The 21,544-nt window shown below is 37.3% G+C and overlaps 1 protein-coding gene across 1 annotated transcript in view; it reads right to left on the bottom strand.

Annotated features, from left to right (window-relative positions):
- The window catches only part of MICAL3 (microtubule associated monooxygenase, calponin and LIM domain containing 3), a 137,291-nt gene that overhangs the window by 85,904 nt on the left and 29,843 nt on the right, over positions 1-21,544 (bottom strand). Inside the window, exons 8-16 of the mRNA XM_015821355.1 lie at positions 20,939-21,196; positions 19,515-19,630; positions 17,281-17,407; positions 16,469-16,562; positions 15,478-15,625; positions 15,146-15,342; positions 13,958-14,070; positions 12,439-12,501; positions 7,957-8,130 (exon numbers count right to left, since the gene is read on the bottom strand). Of these exons, the coding sequence (XP_015676841.1) occupies positions 7,957-8,130; positions 12,439-12,501; positions 13,958-14,070; positions 15,146-15,342; positions 15,478-15,625; positions 16,469-16,562; positions 17,281-17,407; positions 19,515-19,630; positions 20,939-21,196 (1,290 nt within the window). The remainder of the gene's footprint in view (positions 1-7,956; positions 8,131-12,438; positions 12,502-13,957; positions 14,071-15,145; positions 15,343-15,477; positions 15,626-16,468; positions 16,563-17,280; positions 17,408-19,514; positions 19,631-20,938; positions 21,197-21,544) is intronic.

Here is a 21,544-nt window from a genome sequence, read left to right as displayed (position 1 = left end):
TTGCCCGGAAAGAATAACCAGAAAAACCGAAGCCCCCCCACCCAAAGGTAGATAATGTGCAAGATGCAGACATTTTGAAGGACTGAATTGTTTATTAGTGCTTTATAAATGGGAGAAGATAAAATAAAGCACTAAAGCAGGGGTGTCAAACTTAATTTCACTGAGGGCCGCATCAGCATTGCGGTTGCCCTGGGGGGGGCGGGTGGGTGTGGCCAGAGTGGGTGCAGCCTACTGGGTGGGCGTGGATGGAATGGGTGTGGCTACTGGGTGGGCGTGGCCAGTTCTACATCATTCGCGTCAAGGGTGCCTATGGGGCCCTGGGCAGGAATGGGACAGATCTGAGGGTCTCTGGCTGAAGGGGGTGGGACTGGGGCAAGTGCCAAGGCATGGTCCACCGGGGCAAGTGCCAAGATGGCATAAAATTGTACATTGGCTCCCGGCCGGCCTGGGCCAGGGCCAAGGTAGCGGGGGCCGTTCCCTCACTGTTTCCAGGATGGCTTCGCGGGCCACATGAAACCACTTCGCGGGCCACATCCGGCCCCCGGGCCTTGTGTTTGACATGTCTGCACTAAAGGAAGTAAGGAAAAAATGGCAGTGGGCTAGAATCAGCAGAACTGGGAACTCTTTTCTTAAATGTCAAACATGATTGAGTTTTCCAATCTCACAAGTAAAGAAGATAATGTCTCTGTGCTCCATTGAAGAGCAGGATTTTTTTTTTAAGAACCTTTATTAACAAAAGGCTTCTCAAGAACTGAGTAATATAGAGGTCACTTTACAACACAAAAACCTAATCTACATGCTTTTGCATCTTGCTTTCTCTCTTTAGAAAATAAAATGAGCAAGGTTTGAAAGAATTTGCATTTCACCAGTGGTGATGATGACAGGGAAAGAACATCACTGATATCCAACTGTACCAAGAGTCAAATAAGAACAAGTAGATTTTGATATTATCAAAAGAACAGTGTGTTATTGAAGCCACTGTGTGTGAGGCTACATAAATTTGTTTCATAAATAAATTTATATACTGCTTTAATATGCACAAATACCTCATTTTCTTTTTTCGTATTAATAATATATATATATATATACATATGCATAAAATAAGAATAACATTTAAAAAAGAGGAAAATGCCTACAAATTTTCTATCAGGAAGAACACTTCAACAGGAACAATGCCTCTAATGTTTGAAGGCAAAAAAACAAAGTACTTTAATCATAGTAAACAAAACAAAAAGCCAAACAACAGGCAATCACAAAGACCTTAAACTAAAACTAGAATCAATCTATTTTGAATTTAAATTGCTAGTATTTATTGCCACTCCTCTTATAACAGGTAATAATAATAATAATAGGCAATCTCAACATCAGCCTTTATTTAAGCTCAGGATTTTATTGGGTTCAGCAACTTATGTATATAACACATAATGGACTACAAGTAGATTCCATTTAATCTGAAGATACTAAACTGAAATCCAATGTGTACCATTAAGTTTTCTCTTGGGAGAAAATGGAGAATCAGATCAAGAGATCTGCAGGCTTTTAAGGAGAAACTCAACCCAAGAAGGGCATGTAATCCAGTCATTTGAGGAAGCAAAGAGGAAGAGAAAAAGGAAGAAGAAGGACAGAGCATGCAGAATGAAATCACCTGCTGACTGGGGTACGATGGAGAGGAAGTAGAAATGGAGGAAGAAGAGAGCATGATCACTTTTTTGGGACAGGTCCGACAACGCTCCTTTTTCCTCATCTTTGTTTTAAAACAGTGGGAGGGGAAAACGATAGAACAAGAAACAATATCATCGGCTTTATTTTAACACCCCGCATAGAAAACTCAACATCTTAATTTTTTTCTGCAGAGAAAACCAGCCCAGGAGCAAAACATTTTCATTTAAATACAGAATGCTCATCTCAAGTTGTGTAGCCAAGGAAAACATTTGAGCACCTTCCCCTGCATTCTTCCTGAGCTGTGGCTGAAGAATGCATCATCTGGAGCAGTGCTCCTTAAACTTTTGGGGTCCTCCGAAATTTGGACTGCAGCTTTAGCCAATGCGATGTTGCTGGGGATAATGAGAACTGCAGGTGAATATATGGGGAAGGAATCAAAACGTGTAACAAGTGATTTGAAGGAAATGGTGCTAGAACCTCTGTAGGGCAAACTCTTAAAGGGTAAGGTTTTCACATCACTTGAAAACTTTCACAAATATTCATGACAGGTTGGTTCATTTGTCTGAAATGTTCAAAAATGCCCAAATATGGAATCCTGTGTGCAGTTTCAAAATCATCAAAATATAGTGAAGCAAAACAGACTGCCTGCCCTATACTATGCAGTGTTGAGCAATTTGCATGAAAAATCTCAATCTATTGTTGCTGTATAGAAATATACTGCTGTTTCCTATTTTTATATTATTTTCCCAATCCAATAATATCAGTTGCAAAACATACCAGAATATACAGGTCATACAACATACTGGGTATATCAACTTTACTGCTTGCCTAATGCTGACTCATATGATGATGACTAACATAAGACTCCACCTGGATCTCTTTCTAGTTCCCCTAAGCTAATAATATACTACACTGTAATTGCTTTCTAACATGCCAATCTTCCAAACTTCCTGATACTACAATGGCTATGTATTTAGAGATGGAGTCAGAGTGTTCCATAGGAATGTAAGAGACAATTTGCAGACCACACTACTAGGTGCCCATCTTTTTCATCTTTTGAAAAAATACAAACGTATGTCAGTGTGTCAGTCTATACACATTATTATTCCCCAGCAGTTGACAGAGTGCAATGACATTCAAGCTCTGATACCTTAAGCACAATATGAAGTCTTCATAATCAGTAATGATTAATAAACTTATTCTTCATAAATACCACTACAATTTGTGCAGCCAAATTCACAGTTGCAATTTATTATTTCAGTTTTGTAATTTCCTACTATTGGTCCTGGGCTCCAATCTACCATGTCCCCAAAAATCCACCTAAAGTATGGACCATTCCATCAAACTTCTAAAAAGGTAGAATAAACTTTTTTCCACTTGGGGGTGGCACTCAGTTCTTGGTTCACAAAAATACAACAATGAAGGATGTTCTCTGGATCAACGCATTGAAGGTAAAAGGAGATTGGGCATGACAGAATTCACTGTTGATGTTCTTCTATAAGGAGCATCTCTCACCATTTCAGTGTAAAAGATCTGATGCTGTTACCAACATAATTCTTTTCCATATCAAGTAATAAACACATTTGACTATCTTGACACAAAGACCTGCCATCGGAATTCCAATCTACAGTTTCCAGTTTCAAAATTTTATTTCCCCCTCCACCCTCTACCCTCTCACACACATACTTGTGCTATTAGTATGCAAATGTAGAGTAAAGTTGTTAAATATAAGGTGAAATTGCCTTCAACCATAGAGCAGTCATGTTTATTCCTTCAGAATATTGCTAGAATTTTCCCAATACAATAGAAGAGAAGATTTAATCTTTTTAATAATGCTCGTTGTTATAAAAATAAAAGAGATTATAACTCTGACTGTGTATACTCAATGCTAATAAAAAAGGTGAGGATGATTAGAATTGGTAGAAAGATGTTGAATTTACTTAATTAAATTTCTTCAAGGAAAAGCATCAAGTGAATAAGAGAAATAAGATTCTTTTGGTCACATCTTTTTTGTGTGGAATACAATCAAAAGAGAAAGGACTAATATCTCAGACACTCTTAGATCTGACCAAAGCATATGTGGGATAAATTGTTTCTGGTCCGTCAGTTGAAAGAGTTAACTCAAACATCGAAGAGTTAATCCACTGAAATTTGCTGCTCTTTCTTTTTGAAAAGATACCATGCTCCTACATGGGACAAGCTGCTGAGCAAAGAGATAGTTGACTTATTCAATGAGCATCATCAAAAGGTCATACTGTAATGTATAAGCATCTTAAACGGTGCTTTGGAAAACCTTGTACCTTTCACTTTCAAAACCATATGTACCTTTTATCTTCAAGAAGAAACCATGATATTGACCAGAATGAAGTTCATCAAGAAAATGCCCTAACTAAAAATTTTCTTTGTAATTACAATATTCTCTCTGTGTTGGTAGTAATAAAAATGGAAATGTCCATTAAATATTGCCTCTTTGGAGAAAAAAGGTGTTTATGGTGCATATAGAAGAGAAAGACGACAAACAGTTTTGTTCATGAACAATTACCACCTGATGCAATCAGAAGAAAAATATAAGAAACAAAGTGATAAGATCTTGCAATCATTGTTGGAAAAATACATCTCCTTTAATTACTGATTTTGGATAGATATTTGTTTTGTATATTCTTTTAGTGTCTTCTCCATTAGCTGGCCACCAAACGTTCTTCAAATGCTGAAATCTCTTATGATAATTCATCTTGTTCCAGTGGTTCAGCCTTGATGTGCTTTTCATTGATCAAGATAGCAACATACTTTAGCAGCATTGTCTTCGCATAAGACAATTGTGAAGATTAAGATCTCAAAGCAATTTCACTTTGGCAGCCAGAATCATTCTAATGACATAACTGTATTTCAGACAATTGCTTTTTCTCAGGGACTCACCTGAATCTAGGCTAAGAAATTAAACAATCTGCTACAAAGAAAAGTGAAAAATCTTTCAATCTGAAGAGTTGTGTGGATCAGTTGTGCGGTAAATGCTCCAACACTGGAAGTTTTTAAGAAGAGACTGGACAGCCATTTGTCCGAAATCGTATAGGGTTTCCTGCCTGAGCAGGAGGTTGGACTAGATGACCTCCAAGGTCCCTTCCAACTTTACTACTACTACTACTACTACTACTACTACTATTATTATTATTATATTATTATTATTATCCCTGAGTCCTGTGCACAAATTCCTCAGAAGTAAGAAGTTAAGCTGTATAACATAGCAAGGATTCTACTGTACAAACTTGGTTTTTTAAATTACACACCCAAAAGAGAGCCATGTGGCAAAACGATTTTCAGAATATTCTTTTCTTGCAGATTAATTCCATGTTTCTTGGCTCTGCACTTAGCACATGAGCTGAGCTGGAAATGAAGCATATCCATCTGGCGTGGTTACATTCTGTCTGCTATTTTCCACTCCATTTTGCTTTCAAAATGTTGTGAACAATTTTCGCCAGAAACTAAGTAGGAAGTATGTTTGCTTTGACTGAGTGGCTGATACCCAAATTAAAGTATGTTGGTAAAGAATTACAGGAGCATTTCATAATCTGATGTCCTGCTGATGGTTACAGGTTGAAGGAGGCTATCCATAGATTGATAATAATGATGGACAATAGTTGTATACTGTAAATAAGCCAAGAGATATTCACCAGCAAGAATTTATTGAGAACAAATCAACTCATCTTCATTTTCATTTGTGTTTTAAGCAGATGTAAACTGAGAAAATATTTGAAGCACTAGGACTACTATACTTTTTCTTTAAAAGAATCTATATGTATGTAAATACTTAGAAACAATATTGGTATATTAAAAATCCTCACATTAATTTGGGGTTTTTTTTGCTCATGTTCTGATGAGAGATTGCTGATTTCGTTTAAGAATCTATATATTGAATACTTAAAACAATACTAAAATAGGACTCTGAAGACAGAACAGAACATTATTAATTTCTAAATGATTTCTCCCAACCAAATTAAATAACTTTCTTTTACATTTACACTATAGTGAAATCTCTTTAAAAACTATTAAAGCTGAAAAGGACCAGCAACTACTGTTTAAGTATAGCAAAAAGCTATAATGCCAAATGAAGTAAACCTTTCTTATCATCTATAACAGAAATATACTGTGCATCTTTGAACCATTGCCAGTTCCTTTACATTAGTACAAGAGGTATATTTCAAAATGTGTAAAGTATTTCTGTCAGGGCTTATTCTCATATTATGTCTGCCAGTGCTGAGAATTAGATCTCCCTCAAGAAAGTTCCTCATAGATACTAGAATGTAAAAAAGATGTTGAGACTATAGAAAGAGTACAGAGAAAAGCAACAAAGATGATTAGGGGACTGGAGGCTAAAGCATACAAGGAACGGTTGCTGGAATTGGGCATGTCTAGTTTAATGAAGAGAAGGACGAGGGGGGACATGATAGCAGTATTCCAATATCTCAGGGGTTGCCACAAGGCAGAGGGAGTCAAGTTATTCTCTAAAGCACCTGAAGGCAGGACAAGAAGCAACAGATGGAAACTAATCAAGGAGAGAAACAACCTAGAACTAAGGAGAAACTTCTTGACAGTTAGAACAATTAACCAGTGGAACAACCTGCCTCCAGAAGCGGTGAATGCTCCAACACTGGAAGTTTTTAAGAAGAGACTGGACAGCCATTTGTCCAAAATGGTATAGGGTTTCCTGCGGTCCCTTCCAACTTTTTTTTTATTATTATTATTATTATTATTATTATTATTATTATTATTATTATTATTATTATTATTATTATTATTATTATTAATAATAATAATAATATAAAGTGCTTTCAAGACTCAAATGTAAATATCTTCCAATCATGATTATATAAACTGATAGGAAACCAATGCTTCCATATAAATGAGATTACATTTCTTAGATGCTTTCACAGTAGTGATCTCATGACTGCTCAAGGTTTTATTAATAAGATGGGTTAGAAAGGATCTTTGCTATCTTTTCTATGCTATCAATTTTACTGATGACTAAAAACCAGGAACCATATAGAAGCCATAACTCTTTAGTAGGCGCCGAGATCTTGATCACAAAGCAGGGCCTGCATAAAGGAATAGTAGTAGTAGTGTGGGATGGAAAAGCAGTAGCCAATGGGGTTGGCAGTGTGACAGTCATTCATTGGGGTTTGTTTTACCTGTTTCCACTGAGGTATTGGGGCATGGCGGCCCTGCTCTCGCTGTCGATAGGCGGGATGGCTGAGAGCACAGTCTTGATAAGGCTGGGCAGAACGTTGCATGCAGGTCATAACATGCCCAGGATGGTGGGCATTTCCAGAAAAGGCAAAAACAGAACTCACAAAGAAACCCACAAAGGGACAGGGTAGATATTGAACAGGGTGATTGGAAGACAGACACCAACGAGGGGGAAAAAAATGGAGTAAGGAAAAATTAGTTGGCAAACAAAAAAATAGAGAAATATTTTAAAATGGAAGGAAAAAAAAGGGAAGGAAGACAGAAACTTAGCCATGAGGAGGCCATCTGTCTCCTATTATTTAGACAAGTTATTTGAACAGGGTTTAGATTGGAAGTGAACTATCAGAGAAAAAAAAATCCTAAAATAATCACAGTACAGATGTTTTAATCCATTCTTCATGCCAACAGTATCTTTACCGGGTATCATTTGAAATTCTGGCATTCCATTTGCAGCACATTGCAAATTGGATATAATGCTCACTGGAAAAAGATACATCTCCTGCGGTGCTCAGTCAAGTTAAATAAACCCTCTAGGATTCCTGGGTGAAGCCAGTTATTTGAACCACTTTCTCAAGCAGAGAAGCTGGTTATATATTAATGATTCATTGCCACAGCTACTGAAAACTGTCTTCTGTATGTTGAACAGATGGCAATTCATCAAAGATTATTTTACAAAGGAGTTCCCTGAAGGCTACATTTAACTCCAGGATGAGCACAAAGTGGGGGCTCTCAAGCAGTAGCTTTCATGACCTGGGAACTTGATCAGGCCTCCAATCCCAAATTGTTTCTAGACACTGAGCAAAGAAATGGCAACTTGCCAGCATATCTCTGTATTCCAATACTGCTCTTTGACAGATTGGCATAAAACTCCACCAGAATTAAAAAGAGCTTCTTTATTCCTAGAATGTAAGAATAGCTTTTATAACTTGTTTGGCTACAGAGGGAGACTGCACACCATCCAATCAAATTCAGATGCCCCAAAGCAAGAAGATCCATCCTTTATCAAAGCATTGACTAAACCCCCAATGCATCCAATATGAGCTCCCTTCTCACCTGTCTCCGGAGGCCTGTGGACGGTACAGGGGCATTCTCCTCAAATTTGGCTAGCAGCTGGGTTGCCATGGACTTCACTTTATTCTGGTTCCCAATAGCAGCATCAATTCTTCTCTCGGTCAGAGCACTTACGAGGGTGGGCCTGTCTTCACGACAGCTTCTGGAAGTGTCCTCCTATAAATCAATGTCAAGTCTGGATTAAGAGATTCCTTTTGGGTGCACTTGAAAATTCCTCCACCCAATTCCAGTTCTGAGCATCATTATGAATTCTGAAACATAATTCTCGTTCTTGCCAGTTTGGTTTGCTCACCATACCTATTTTTCTCCAAGTTCAAAGTAGCTGAATTTTACCATCAAATTAAAAAAGAATCGGTATAGACAAAAGATTTATACGATCTGAAGAGAAACCAGAGTATAGAGTAGGCATAATTCCTCACTGTCAGAGAATATGCTGTGCATATAAAATATTTTAGGTCTAATGCACACATACTAGAAGGATCAGCTATTTGATAAAGCCTGAGGAGCAACAGCTTTCTCTGACAAGACTGAATCTGTGGCACATGTGTGGCTAGATAATCCCGTTATATTACATTTGGCTCATTAAATCATTTATTATCAAGCTTTCCCAATTATTACAATCAGTGATTATAAATCAGTGACTATAAATCAGCTGCTGCAAGATTACAGCACTGAAACATCTAAGCAGGTTTCAAAATTCCAAATTGTGGTGATTAGAGTGTTTGCTCTACAAGCAATAGTCCAGATTCTTTTCTTTTCATCTCTCTCCTCTGTAACTTTTGAGTGCCTTGTTCCAGATCCTCTTGCTAATTTGGGTGTAGAACTTTGATATCATTCTTTTTTTTGCAAACATTTTATTAATTTCAAGTTTTACAATCATAAGTACTTAATAAACAATTCAGTGTCTGGGTTCCTTTATCATTCAGTAGTATATATTAACTTTCATTCAAAATATCCAATACTACACCATCCAGTATTACCCTGGTCCTCTCTTCTTCCAATAATCATCATTTTTCCACACTATGCAAGTATAATTCTTGCTGCTATTAATATCTATACAATTAAATATAAAACATCTTTGTCACATGTTTCTAATGTTATACATAGTGTCAATAATATTAGTTTATAATATCTTCTCTAGCCAAAACATATATCAAATGTATTTGCAATCAGAGTTCCCTTATTCAATCCATATCCTGTTTTTTCTTTTTTCCCCCAATTTTAATTTCCCATCAATATTCAAAATAACTTTATCAATTATGATTTTTCTCATAATTAATTACATATAGGTAATTAAAAGCTTCCCTTATACCAACCCTCTTAGTATTTTCATTATTTCCCATCTTATAAAAAATTATGTTATCCTAGTTACAAATCACTTCCTTCTAATTTATAATGGTCCTTTTATTTCTAATAATTGTCTATTCTTTTAATCATATTCAAACATCCACTAGATGGTATAATGCCTCATCTAATTAGTCAGGACCTCTATTTTCTTCAGTCTTACTCTAGTTTTCTTCCTTTGCCAAATATCTTTGCAAATCAGTGCATTTAGGTCACCAAGTATTTCTTCCTCTGTTTTTGTATATATTATTTGGAATAAAAAAGACAATTTAATTAAAGTGTTTTTATAAAAACGTTTAGTCCATTTATATTCGTTAAACAGCCTCCATTTTCTTTCTCCTTCAGTTTCTTGTTCCCCAGTTTTCAGCATTTCTCCTAACAGTTCTGTCATCCATTCTATCAATTCTTCTTCCTTGTCCTCAAATATGTTCTGAAGTCTTGAAAAGTAAAATGTCTTTCCCATTTCCAGTGTTATATCTTCCAAATTTTTATTTATCTGTGCCTTTCTGATGGTTTCTTCTTTCGAATCCTCTATCTTTATGTCAGTTTCCTCTATTTTTTTCTTCTGGTTTCTGAGTTGGTAGTTCATTCTTTAGGGTCATTTTCTGAATGTTTTTTGCTTGTAAGTTTAAGGTGGAGAGTTGCTCATTTATGTTATTTAAATTATTTTTAGTCTCCTCATAATTTAAAACAATTGTTTCTTAAATTGATTTCAATATGGAAAGAATTTCTTTCTGAAGTCCATTTACATTTTCTTGTTGATTATACATGTTTCTTCCAAAGAGAAATAGTCCAGAAGCAACTTTCCCATTGTTCCTTAATATTTCTTGATCATTCTTGAAATTAAAAGTCAGTCAATATTTGTAATCCAGGCCGGCCAATTTAGAATGGTTTATTTTCTCCTTTATACAGATAAAAAGCCCAAGGATTTCCCCCCCCCCCCTTTCCCAGCAGTCTGCAAAAGTGAAAGTTTCCAGGAACAACAAAGAGCCTTATCTATGTCTGGGCTTCGTGCCAAATTTTAAGCATAATAAATTGCAATGCCAAGGTTCACCACTAGATGTTGTTAACATCCATCTTCCAGCTTTTAAGTCCAAACCTATTTCACCAACTGTTCAAATATCTTTTCAAAAAGAAAGTCTTAAAAATACTTCTAGTCCCCAAATTAATCTTGTAGTTTTCTCTAATTTCCCTCCAAAGAAAGTTATTTGCTGCTTCTCTTTTCCTGAGAGAATGGGGCGGAAATTCCCCTTCTCTCTATCATTTGGGGGATTCTTTGCTTTGGGAATTCTTTTTTCCAGGAAGAGGCTTTAAAATTATAAAGAGAGGATTGTTCTCACCCAATTCTATCCATGTTGTTCAGAAGTTGCTAGTTAGTGCTTATCTTGGGTTATCGATGGCTTCTGGCTGGTTTCTTCTGCTGGTTTGAAGGGCTTCCTTGGATCAAATGGAAAGGCCATGGCCCCTCTGCAATCTATGAGGGTCCCCTTCTTCGTTGTCTCTCCAGGGCGACTTTAGACCCTTTTTGGGGTCCCCAGCAGAGTGAAATCGGACATGGAAAACGGAACCTCATTTTCCTGCGCCCGTTACACCACGACGTCTAACCCGGAACAACTTTGATATAATTCATAATACCTTACTCTTTACCAAGTTCCACATACTTATTATGCTGACTTTTTTTCTGGGTATACATTATTTTTATTATAATAAATCTTTCTATTTATTTTTCTCTCCTATGATCTATGGCCATTTACAAAAACAAATTAAAAATGCAAAGTCCCCATGTTCGGCTAAGGAATGCAAAGAAAAACAAATCGTATTGGTTCAGAATTACAAATGTTAATGTGTAATCTTCTATCGGGATATATCATGTATTTTAAAATTTGCTTTACACAAGATTGTTTCCTAAACCGTAGAAGGGGAGGAAATCAGTCTCTGAGCTTTTTAGCACATGGAGAATCACATAAATGACCAATCCTTTGTACAAGCTAAACCCCTAAAGGTACAAAAGAGAATGTCAAAGCAAAGGCAGAATGGTTCATCTTAATATCCAACTGTACAGATATGGTTGGGTTTATTTTTACTTTATTTTATTTACTTTATTCTAGAAATATTCTAATTGTTACTGTAAACTGCCCAGAGTCACTTAGGTGAGATTGGCGGTGTAAAAATGTGATAAATAAAATATTCAGTTGTGTCTATGATCAATCACATCAACTGTTGTAAATGAAAGCTCAGAAACACACTTTCCTCCCCATCTAATATTTGTAGACATTAAAGCTGGTGATTAACCATCTTTTAAACTACATGGCAGCCATTCAATGACTTCTTAAGGATTAGAAACCCCAGTGACTCTGAGTAAGAAGCTTAGTAATGTGGGCTTCAGGTTTCTTGCTGCTACAAATCCCAAAATTGTGCTGAGGAATGCAAGATTCTTCTGAGCTCCGGTCAAATCTCAACCTCTTAAAATTAAGTTCTTACTTCTTTATTTACAGTGGTATGTACATTGCTTACTCAAGCAAATCTAGGTAGTTTACAAGAGCAAGATATCCATAAAATCCAAATATTAAATATCTTTTTAACAAAAATTGGTGCTGTGGCTTCCAAACTCAAAATATTTTCAGCTGCTTCCTAATGTATAAAATGATGGAGGCAAGCCTAAACCCAGAGAATAAAGTGTCTCACAATTAGTAGCCCACCACTGAGATTGCTGTTTTTGGGGGGTTCCTACACCTCTGATCTCTCAAAGGGGAAGGTACCCATTGCATCTTCTCACAGCCAAAGTATGATGGGCAAATTTAACCTGGAGAAGATAGTCCCAAAGGGAACAAGGGGACAAGCCCACTCTCAGAATGAGTGCTAATAGTTCTAGCTAATAGGTTGACTGTGGTTTGGCAAATCAAACTTGGAATATTTTAGCTCTTGATTTCAATTTATTTTAACTGTTGCATTCAATTTATTTTGACTTTTGCATTTATTTCATTTGAAGTAGAAATTGCTAATTTAAAAATGCACAGTTCAATGCACTCTGCAAATATATGATCCCCGACTCCTCTAATTTAAATTAGCTAGGATTCTAAAATGAACAGGAATTTGAAAAATGAAAACAGTATTACTTACTTCTTCTGACTGACTGGTTTTCCTCCTCTTTCCTGAACCATCCAGATCTTTCTCTTTTTTATCCTAAGCAGAAGAGAGATAATTCTGAGCTCCCACTGTCTCTATATCAGATTTTATATTTTGATAATGTTATTATTCCTGTTTTTCCCATCTGAGAACAACCTGAGGACTTCTTTCTGAAGTGAGACAGTGTGTCTGCAACTTTTTAGTTCAGCCTATTCAATGATCCACTACAACCTCAATTGGAAAAACTAGGACAATGTGCCCTGATTTGATCACAGGTAGTCCTCAACTTACAACTTAACTGAGTCTGGAATTATGGTCATATGTCACTGCAGTCGTAAGTCGAGGCATCAGATGACCAAACTCTATTTTTTGTTCATTAAGCAAACAACCATGGTTGTAAAGCAGATGCTGCGATTGTTAAGTGAATCAATTTTCCCCACAGGGCAGTTTTTGCCAGAAAACGGAAATAAATACTGGAAGCTGGCAAAAACATTGCAACTACACTTTAGGGGGGTCTGCCTGTCAAGCTCAAAGCTTGACATAGTCATCATGTGACCATGGGATGCTGCAGTTATAAAAGTGAGCTGGTTGCCAAGTGCCCAAAATTCAATCATATGCTGTGTGTGTGTTTGTGTATGTGTGTGTTAACTTTGAAAACAAGTCATAAGTAGTTGGGGGGAGTCCATTGTAACTTTGAACAATTACTAAGTGACTGGTCATAAGTCAAGGAGTACCTGCAGTCATCCATGCAACAACCTTTCAGAGTTGATGCCCTATACATCTTGGGAACTGCATTATCTCTGAAAGACATCCATGCCTATGGCATCAGATGATTTAACTGTCTCTTGATACTATTACATATTATTATATGTATAATAATATTACACATATATATAAGTATCTGTTATAAATCTGTTTGTAATTCAGAGACCACAGGTGTTTCCATTCGAAATTTCTACTTCAGTTCAAATAAGGGCCACCAGGAACCGACTCTTTTGCATACAAACTTTTAGCACCCATTTGCAAGGCTACTTTTTCTTGATTTTCAGATATTACTGATTATCTATATGAAGCATACCTTTTACACTCATTCCACTTACTGTACATTAGCAAAGTAACCAAGTAAATAATGACAATCTTTCAGAGCAAAATAGATAAAATGAATTTTTATAGATGTGCAGACTCTAAAAAAAGCCAGTGAATGACCATCATAGTCATCATTCTAGTAGATAAACACTGTCAGCACCAGTGACTCAGAGCTTCTCTAACTTCCATTCAGTTGATTTTGGATACACTGGATATTTTAGTTTGGACTTCACCCTCAAACTTCGAGCAAAATCTATTATTTCTAAAATTATTTCCAACACTGAGAAAATTATGACCAATTGGTTCATTTGCATAATTACTCAATGCAAATAATATAAATTTGGATTTAACAGATGTTCCTTCAAGTGGGCTATTAAATTACAACATTATGGAGATTTACCTTTATTTCAAAAAACATTGTTATTACCTTTGGTGTCCGTTTCCGTGAAATGGTCTGTCCCAACTTGCTTAGGAAGGAAATTGGTGATTTGGTGTTAGTAATTAAAGCAGCTTTTTCTTCTGCATTCAATTCCAGATTATCTATAAAAATAAGTAAAAAAAATCAATGGAGCCATCACAAAATCAGAAATCTCCCAAAGTTGGGACTTTGATGTTGGCTCTTTGTGACACAAGTATAGCTATTTCTACTGTCTACATTCGATTGCAAACCATAAAACCTAATCCTCTATTTAATCTTTTTTCCATTCTAGGAATTGATTTTTATTCTGATCATTTAAGATCCATAATAGGACAATATTTGTTTCCCTCAAGTAGAGAGGAGAGCATGACAGTGGGGACGCTTAACAAGGAAGGTATTATTTTTTAAACATATTTATATATTCTTTATCTCCAAAGTTAAAATACAAGATATTATTTTTCTGTGATCAATTTATTTTCATATCCTTACTGAAAAATTACTTTAGCTTTGGCAACACAACTACATTTTCAGATAGTGTTGCTACAATCCATTTGGTTAGGTCATATAAGGTACATGTTTTTCACTACAACCTGTTATTCAGACTTGCTCTAACAGAAGGTCTTCAACTTTCTTCCTCTAGAACAGGCATGTCAAATTGACGGCCCGCGGGCTGGATGCCTCATACTGAAACTGCACCCACACCATTGCTGGCAATAGGGAAAAAGTCGCGATATGTCACACGACGTCACGTGACATTGCGAGTTTGACATGCCTGCTCTAGAAGTTCCTACTTCTATTAAGGTCACATTTTTGCCTTTAATATTAAATAGAAACAGAACCAGTTTGAACATTTTTGCATAATTCATCAGCAATGTAAAAATATCACAAAAGTAAAGAGCTAATCTTAATGGGAAGACACTATGACTGTGACAGTAGCAGACAGATCAACCTTCTGTCTCATCACCTCAGAAATAATTCAGTCCAGAACGCTTCACAAAATAATGTCTTGTGAGAACAGTTGGGATTCCAGTTTGCTATATTGTATTCACTATCTTAATATGGGAAAAAAGTTAGGCACAGAAAACATTCTCTTTCAGCATCAAAAGAAAATAAATTTTCTTCTGGAATAGAACAAGGGCAATCAATTCTATATTGCAACTTTCAAAGATTGTAGTAGATTCATAATATGTATCTTACCATTGGAAGGAAGAGAGTCCTTGAACATCTCATAAAATTGGGTGAGATACATGACCATGGACAACTTGTCTGGTTCACTAACTGATGCCATATCTCTGCCTGTCATGATGGGGGATATTCCAAGCTCTTTCTCAGCAACATCAAATGCTAGCTGATTATTCTTCTCGACATTGTATTCATCCAGAGAATCAAAATCTCTGGAAGAGAAAAATACATTTTCTAAATTATAACAAAAACTCTATCTACTATTGCTTAGGAAAATATAAACACCCCCTCAATTGCCTGACTGAATTTCTTCAAATAGCCATTCACAAGCAAATCCTATTGCTTACATCAAGTCTGGACGAAATCGATGAATAATAGCACACAGTGCTAGGCCACTCTTCCATGACGTTGTAAGATCTGTTATGTTCACACCAGCATATCCATCTGTCTGCCTCTGACACCAGCCCAGAAGTTTGCTAGAACGGGCCACAGACTCTGAAATAAACATTGTGATGCAGTATTTTAGTTTTTGATGTGACTATGCAAGTACTAGTATTCTCAATCATTTTGGTGGACAAAGGCCAGTTGTAATATTTGGGCAGGGAACTAAGAAACACAAAATAGCTGAGGTATGTGCACAGGGTTTGGGAAGGAATTTGACAATTGTCTTTCTTTTTTAAAAAAAAAACTATTTCTGTTTCCCAACTCAAAATGGCCCAAGAATTGTGACACCAGTCTTCAACAATCATGCTTAGGAGGGATAGCTTGGGCACTGAAAATGGAATTCAAGGCAACATGAAACCCCAGGGCTGTGGGCTGTCCATCCCCATTATAAATCAAATTTATTCTAACTAGTGCTCTTCATATATATTGGACTAGAGACTAAAGAATTTCATGCCAATATTGTATAACTAAAGTGCATGTTGGCCAAGAATTCTGAAGGCTGTAACTCAACACTTAATGGGGCATTGCATTAGGAAAGATTGTTTATAAACTCAGAGTTACATCACTCACAAAATACCAATTTCCTGGTTTTAATAGCATGGCAAAACCCTCTGTTTCTCTGCTTTTAATGCACACAGAGCACTAAGGAAAATGTTTTTATTCTCATTCCTATCCATAAGAATGTAAGTGTACATAAGTGAATACCAAGTATATTTATAAGAGCCTGAGGGTCAAAGAGATCACTAATGGCTACAACACAGCTTAAGTAAATATCCAGCCAATATTCTCTTAATGCACTATTTGAAAATGGCAGCTGGCATGGAGTCCAATTTCAAATTTCCAGGAAGGGAAGGAAAAAAAGACAGTAACAAACGAATACATGGAACGACTTACCATTCCGTGATAACTTTGGTGTCCTAGAATTCATCAAATTTTCTATCTCCAGATGAATATCCTTCAAGTCTCCTGTATCATACAAATGACGTACCTGCAGCAATCCAAAAAGAGTGCACGTATCACATCAAATGTCAAGATAACAACAAAGCAATTAATTGTTCATTGGCCGAAGAGTAGGCAAACTGTATTAAGTATCTGCAGAAAACTCACTTCTAATATAGCACAGGAAGCCAGAAAGATTGATGGCTAATTACTCTTGCTTGGAATGATAGCTATACTTAATTTTAATGCATTTGAACATTGCATATTGTCTAAAAACTATCCTAAACTGTTTCCACATTTGCCTTTATAAGACACCCCAGGATTCACTGAGATCTCCCATCTAATTGTTTAATAGGACCAATGATGTTCCTCCTCCAAATCTGGATTAGGGTAGCCAGTGGCTACCACTTGTTTATACCTTTTATGGAATAAAGATTACCCAAAATATCTGCCCATATAATTGTGAAATTATTTCCTTTTCCAATAGACTTTTTGTTTTAATTATTTGGACAGGCATATAAAATAAACAATTGTTTCTATTATTTAATATCCTTCCATGGACAGAAATGAACATAACTACTCAAAGTCAAAAGTGATACCAAGACTTCTTTTGTGACCAGCTTTGATTTATTCTGTTCGGTTGCTGCAGCTGACATGTTATACTGTAGCACTTCAGTGCTGTATTTATATTACTTTAATGCTGCTTCTTCAACTGGTTGCATAAGTTATCCATATATCCTGGAACATCACAGGACAGAACCAATTACCTGGCTTGGCCTTAGGAAATTGATATTGATGTTGGGATATCGAGTGACAGGATCAATGCTGTATTGGCTGAAGTTCTTGCTGACATTCTCCGGTGTAGTTTGAGGCAGCAACCTATAGATGCTCTCTCTAGGAAAAATAGGACAAAGATGCCAGGTTTAGTGATATAAAAAACATTGACAGACATGACTTCACCTCTAAGAGCAAAACGGCTATGTTCTACTGGGAGGATGGCATCTACTGTTGTGTCCCAACTACAGGTAGTCCTTGACTTACAATCATTAATTCTGCGCCCATTCAAAGTTAAAAATGGCACTGTAAAAAGTGACTTATGACCGTTTTTCACACTTATGACCATGGCAGCACTGCCCATGTTCACATGATCAAAATTCAGATACTTGGCAACTCGTTCGTATTTATGACGGTTGCAGTGTCCCAGGGTCATGTGATCACCTTTTGCAACTTTCTGACAAGCAAAATCAATGGGGAAGCCAGATTCACTAAACAACAGTGTTACTAACTTAACAACTGCAGTGATTCTTTTAACAACTGTGGCAAGAAAGGTGACAAAATGGGGCAAAATGCACTTAGCAACTGTCTTGCTTAGCAACAGAAATCTGGGGCTCAATTGTGGTCATAAATCATGTATTTCTGTCAAATACTTTTCCGCATCTAGGATAATTGCCTGATCCATACTCAGACAGCTTAAAGCTAGCATTTATATTTTCAAATTAATGAAACAGGGCCTTTTCTGAATCTTCCATATTGCAAGAGACTTCTGTGTTTAACTGAGCTGGTTGGTTGGGTAAGCAGAGAAAGGAACTCCTCTTCAGAGGCAAGTATAATAGAGAAAAAGTCATCTTGATTATGGTCACTGACTGCCAGTAAAGTATATACCAACGGATTTATTTATTTTTTTTGCCATGCAAAAATAAGTAAAATGGTGTCTGACAAACTGCACATTTCATGCAGTCTTCAAACCAGGACAGTGCTTTGGGTCTGTTGAGAGGAACCAAATGCAATGAGAAAACTCAAAAAGGTGAGTGACGCTAGGCTGGAATATTTAAGGGAGTTAAACAAGAGAAAAAAAGGCAGTATTAATGAGCATTATGTTGTTAATTCTTTTATGAAATGAAACTTAAGGGGAGCAGGAAATAATTAATATTTAGCAAAAAGACATCCAGGTTTTTGTACTGCCATCATTTTTCCATATTTTACCATCTCCTCCAATGTACAAAAAGTGAAGTTAATAATGCTATTGTTTAATGAAAGAAAAATGCATATTGGAAAAGAATAGGTTTTAATTACACTGCTGTTTACCTCAAACTTTTTAAGACAGGTAAGTGTACTGTACAATAGCTCATTTTCAAATGATCAGTTCCTGTAATTCTGAAAGGCTGCTGTATTCAATGCCATTTTAACAATGCCACTTAAATATAGGTTTCAGTTATTTCAATCCATCCTGACTCATATGAACTACAACCTTGATTATGGTGTCTTACAATATTCTTGATCAACCTGTCTAGACAAATCTTCCGTGTCCTTTTTACATATCCCACTGAGTTAAATAATTCACTAAAACTGCCATTTTAAAAATGGCATTTTTAAAAATCACGAAACACAGACTTACTTTTGTGCAGGTATATATATATATATAAGATTAAACTAGATGTCTATGCTCACACCATACACAAACTAAGCTAAAGGGGTTGAATAATTTCTCGTTCATATGTTGTGATAACCTAAACATTGTTTTGCAAGTTGAAACAACCATGTCATTAAACTTTATATCGTTCGTTTTGGGCTTAGTGTTATGTGAACATAGCAATCGTGTTTTTTAACCTGAGTTTTGGGTTTAAGAATGTTGCCAATTAGAAGCATAATTAGGCAACTTTCCCTGTGTCCACCCGATTATGTTCAGATAGTTAAGTTTAAGCCATCTTTTACCCCATGCACAAAGAGAAAAGTGTGTTATTCTTTGCTAAACTATTGTAACTGAATACAGAAAATGACAAGTATCTCCGGATAACACATAGACTAGCACAGGGACAAATAAGAGGGCACAGAATTGACATATAGGAAAATGCTAATAAATGCACATACACTACATATTTGATGAGCCCGAAGTTGCATACTCTTAGATATACAGCAGATACCTTTTAGATACATTTCCTGCTTATGACAGCATACACATGGATGTACAAACATGCAGACAGAGAAATAGACATTTCGTTACCTTTCTGCAAGGACCTCCAAAGGACTTGTTCCTAGGGACCAGCTTCGTACCATCCAGGCAGAGTCCATGGCAGCAAGAAAGCCCCTGGCTATTCCAGTTCCCATTGGCCAAAATGGCTGGAAGCAAACATAAAAAGGGGTTGGGAGGAATACGAGAAGGAAAAACATATTCCTTTGCACGTACACTGCAAAACTACTTCAAAACCCCAAGGGATCTGTAGGACAAGATCAGATGGGACTGCTAGAGATCACTCAAAGTCCTGGAATAATTTCCTGAAGTCCAATATTTACATTGTGAACAGCCTCGTTTAATGCCAAATTAAAGACTCTATATCAGTGATGGCGAACCTTTTAGAGATCGAGCGCCCAAACTTCAACCCAAAACCCACTTATGTATTGCCGGGTGTCAGGTGAGCATGGCCCGCTGGGTGGGCGTGGCTACAGTGGTCATGGCAGACATGTGGGCGTGGCCAGAGTGGGCATGGCCAGCTCGATGTTGCTCCTGGGGAGGGACGCCTGTGGGAGCTGGGCAGGGTTGGGGGAGATCCAGGGGTCTCTGGTGGGTGGGGTAGTGGGCAGGAGGCTGGTTCTGCGGGGTGAGGCGAAGCAGGGCGGGGGTGCCATGTTGCAGGGCAAGACGAGGCAGGGGCCGGGGCGGCTGCTGCCTGACACCATCAGCCCCCGCACACAAAGGCCAGCAAGCGCATGGGTGCTGGGATGCATCCGGCCACGTGGGACCTCGGCACGTTAGTGGGTGGCTGGTTGAAGAGGACGGTTGCCATCTCCGGGGCATGGCGCGCGTGCCCACAGAGAGGGCTCCGAGTGCTGCCTCTGGCACGCGTGCCATAGGTTCACCACCACTGCTCTATATAACCATGTTTTTCATACCAATGGAATATCAAGTAGAGGACTACTTCTAATGGGGCCTTGTGCCCTAATGGGCCTTGTGTTTAAAATGTCAGAAATTCATGTCACTCCTTTATACGCTGAAATCAAAGTTACAACAAAACTATCTGTATTTCTTGGGCAAAAAAGATTTTACAGAAGCAGAATGACTAAGCTAGACCATACAGAAGAACAGTTTAAATGATAATTCAGTTCATAAGTGGGTAGCTAGGCTGCTGGAATCTATCTCCACATTCACTTTCATTTATTTTCCTTAAAAACATTATTTTCATTATTTTCTGCATTTTTTTAAAATCCTAGACTGGAAAACTTGAATAAAACTCAGTTTGCTTCCATTTTAAGTCCTTCAGGAAACGATCTACACATTTCTCCTCAGGAAAAAAGCCTATGATGGTACTTTGAAATGGTACCAGTTTTCCATTTTAGTAGTAAAGTGAGAATAAATATTAAAAGAAAAGAAAAAAGGAAATAGAACAAGAAAAAAAGAAACAGTTCAAGTAAGACATGTGGAGGACAAACCTCCAACAAGCTGTCCCCGACCAATGCCACAAGTAACTGGTGGCCATTCAATTCTCGAACGATGGCTGCATTCTCTGAGGCATACATGCACGTGAAGTCAAACATTGCAACGTCGGGCTGTCCATAGTGGTTGATGGCAAAGTCCAGCGATGGCAGCTGCTGATTAGTTGAGAAGTCAGCAGCTTCTCTGGCATAGCTGAGCAGAGCCTCCTGGTCCACATTTTCTCGTGACAGTAACAGTTCTGTATCTGCATAATCCTGCCAGGCAAAATAAAAATGAACTATGAGCTATGCACTGAAGATACAGTACAGGAGCTATGTACTGAATATCTCAGGGGAGGCCACAAACAAGAGGGAGTCAAGCTATTCTCCAAGGCGCCTGAAGGCAGGACAAGGAGCAACGGATAGAAACTGATCAAGGAGAGAAGCAACCTAGAACTAAGGAGAAACTTCCTGACAGTTAGAACAATTAACCAGTGGAACAACCTGCCTCCAGAAGTGGTGAATGCTCCAACACTGGAAGTTTTTAAGAAGAGACTGGACAGCCGTTTGTCTGAAATGGTGTAGGGTTCCTGCCTGGGCAGGGGGTTGGACTCGATGACCTCC

Source organism: Protobothrops mucrosquamatus, unplaced genomic scaffold (genome assembly GCF_001527695.2).
Source record: "Protobothrops mucrosquamatus isolate PMUCROS unplaced genomic scaffold, P.Mucros_1.0 scaffold1312, whole genome shotgun sequence".
NCBI classification, from domain to species: Eukaryota; Metazoa; Chordata; class Lepidosauria; order Squamata; family Viperidae; genus Protobothrops; species Protobothrops mucrosquamatus.
The sequence above is the reverse complement of the archived record's forward strand: the minus strand, read 5'-3'. Positions and strand labels throughout refer to the sequence as shown.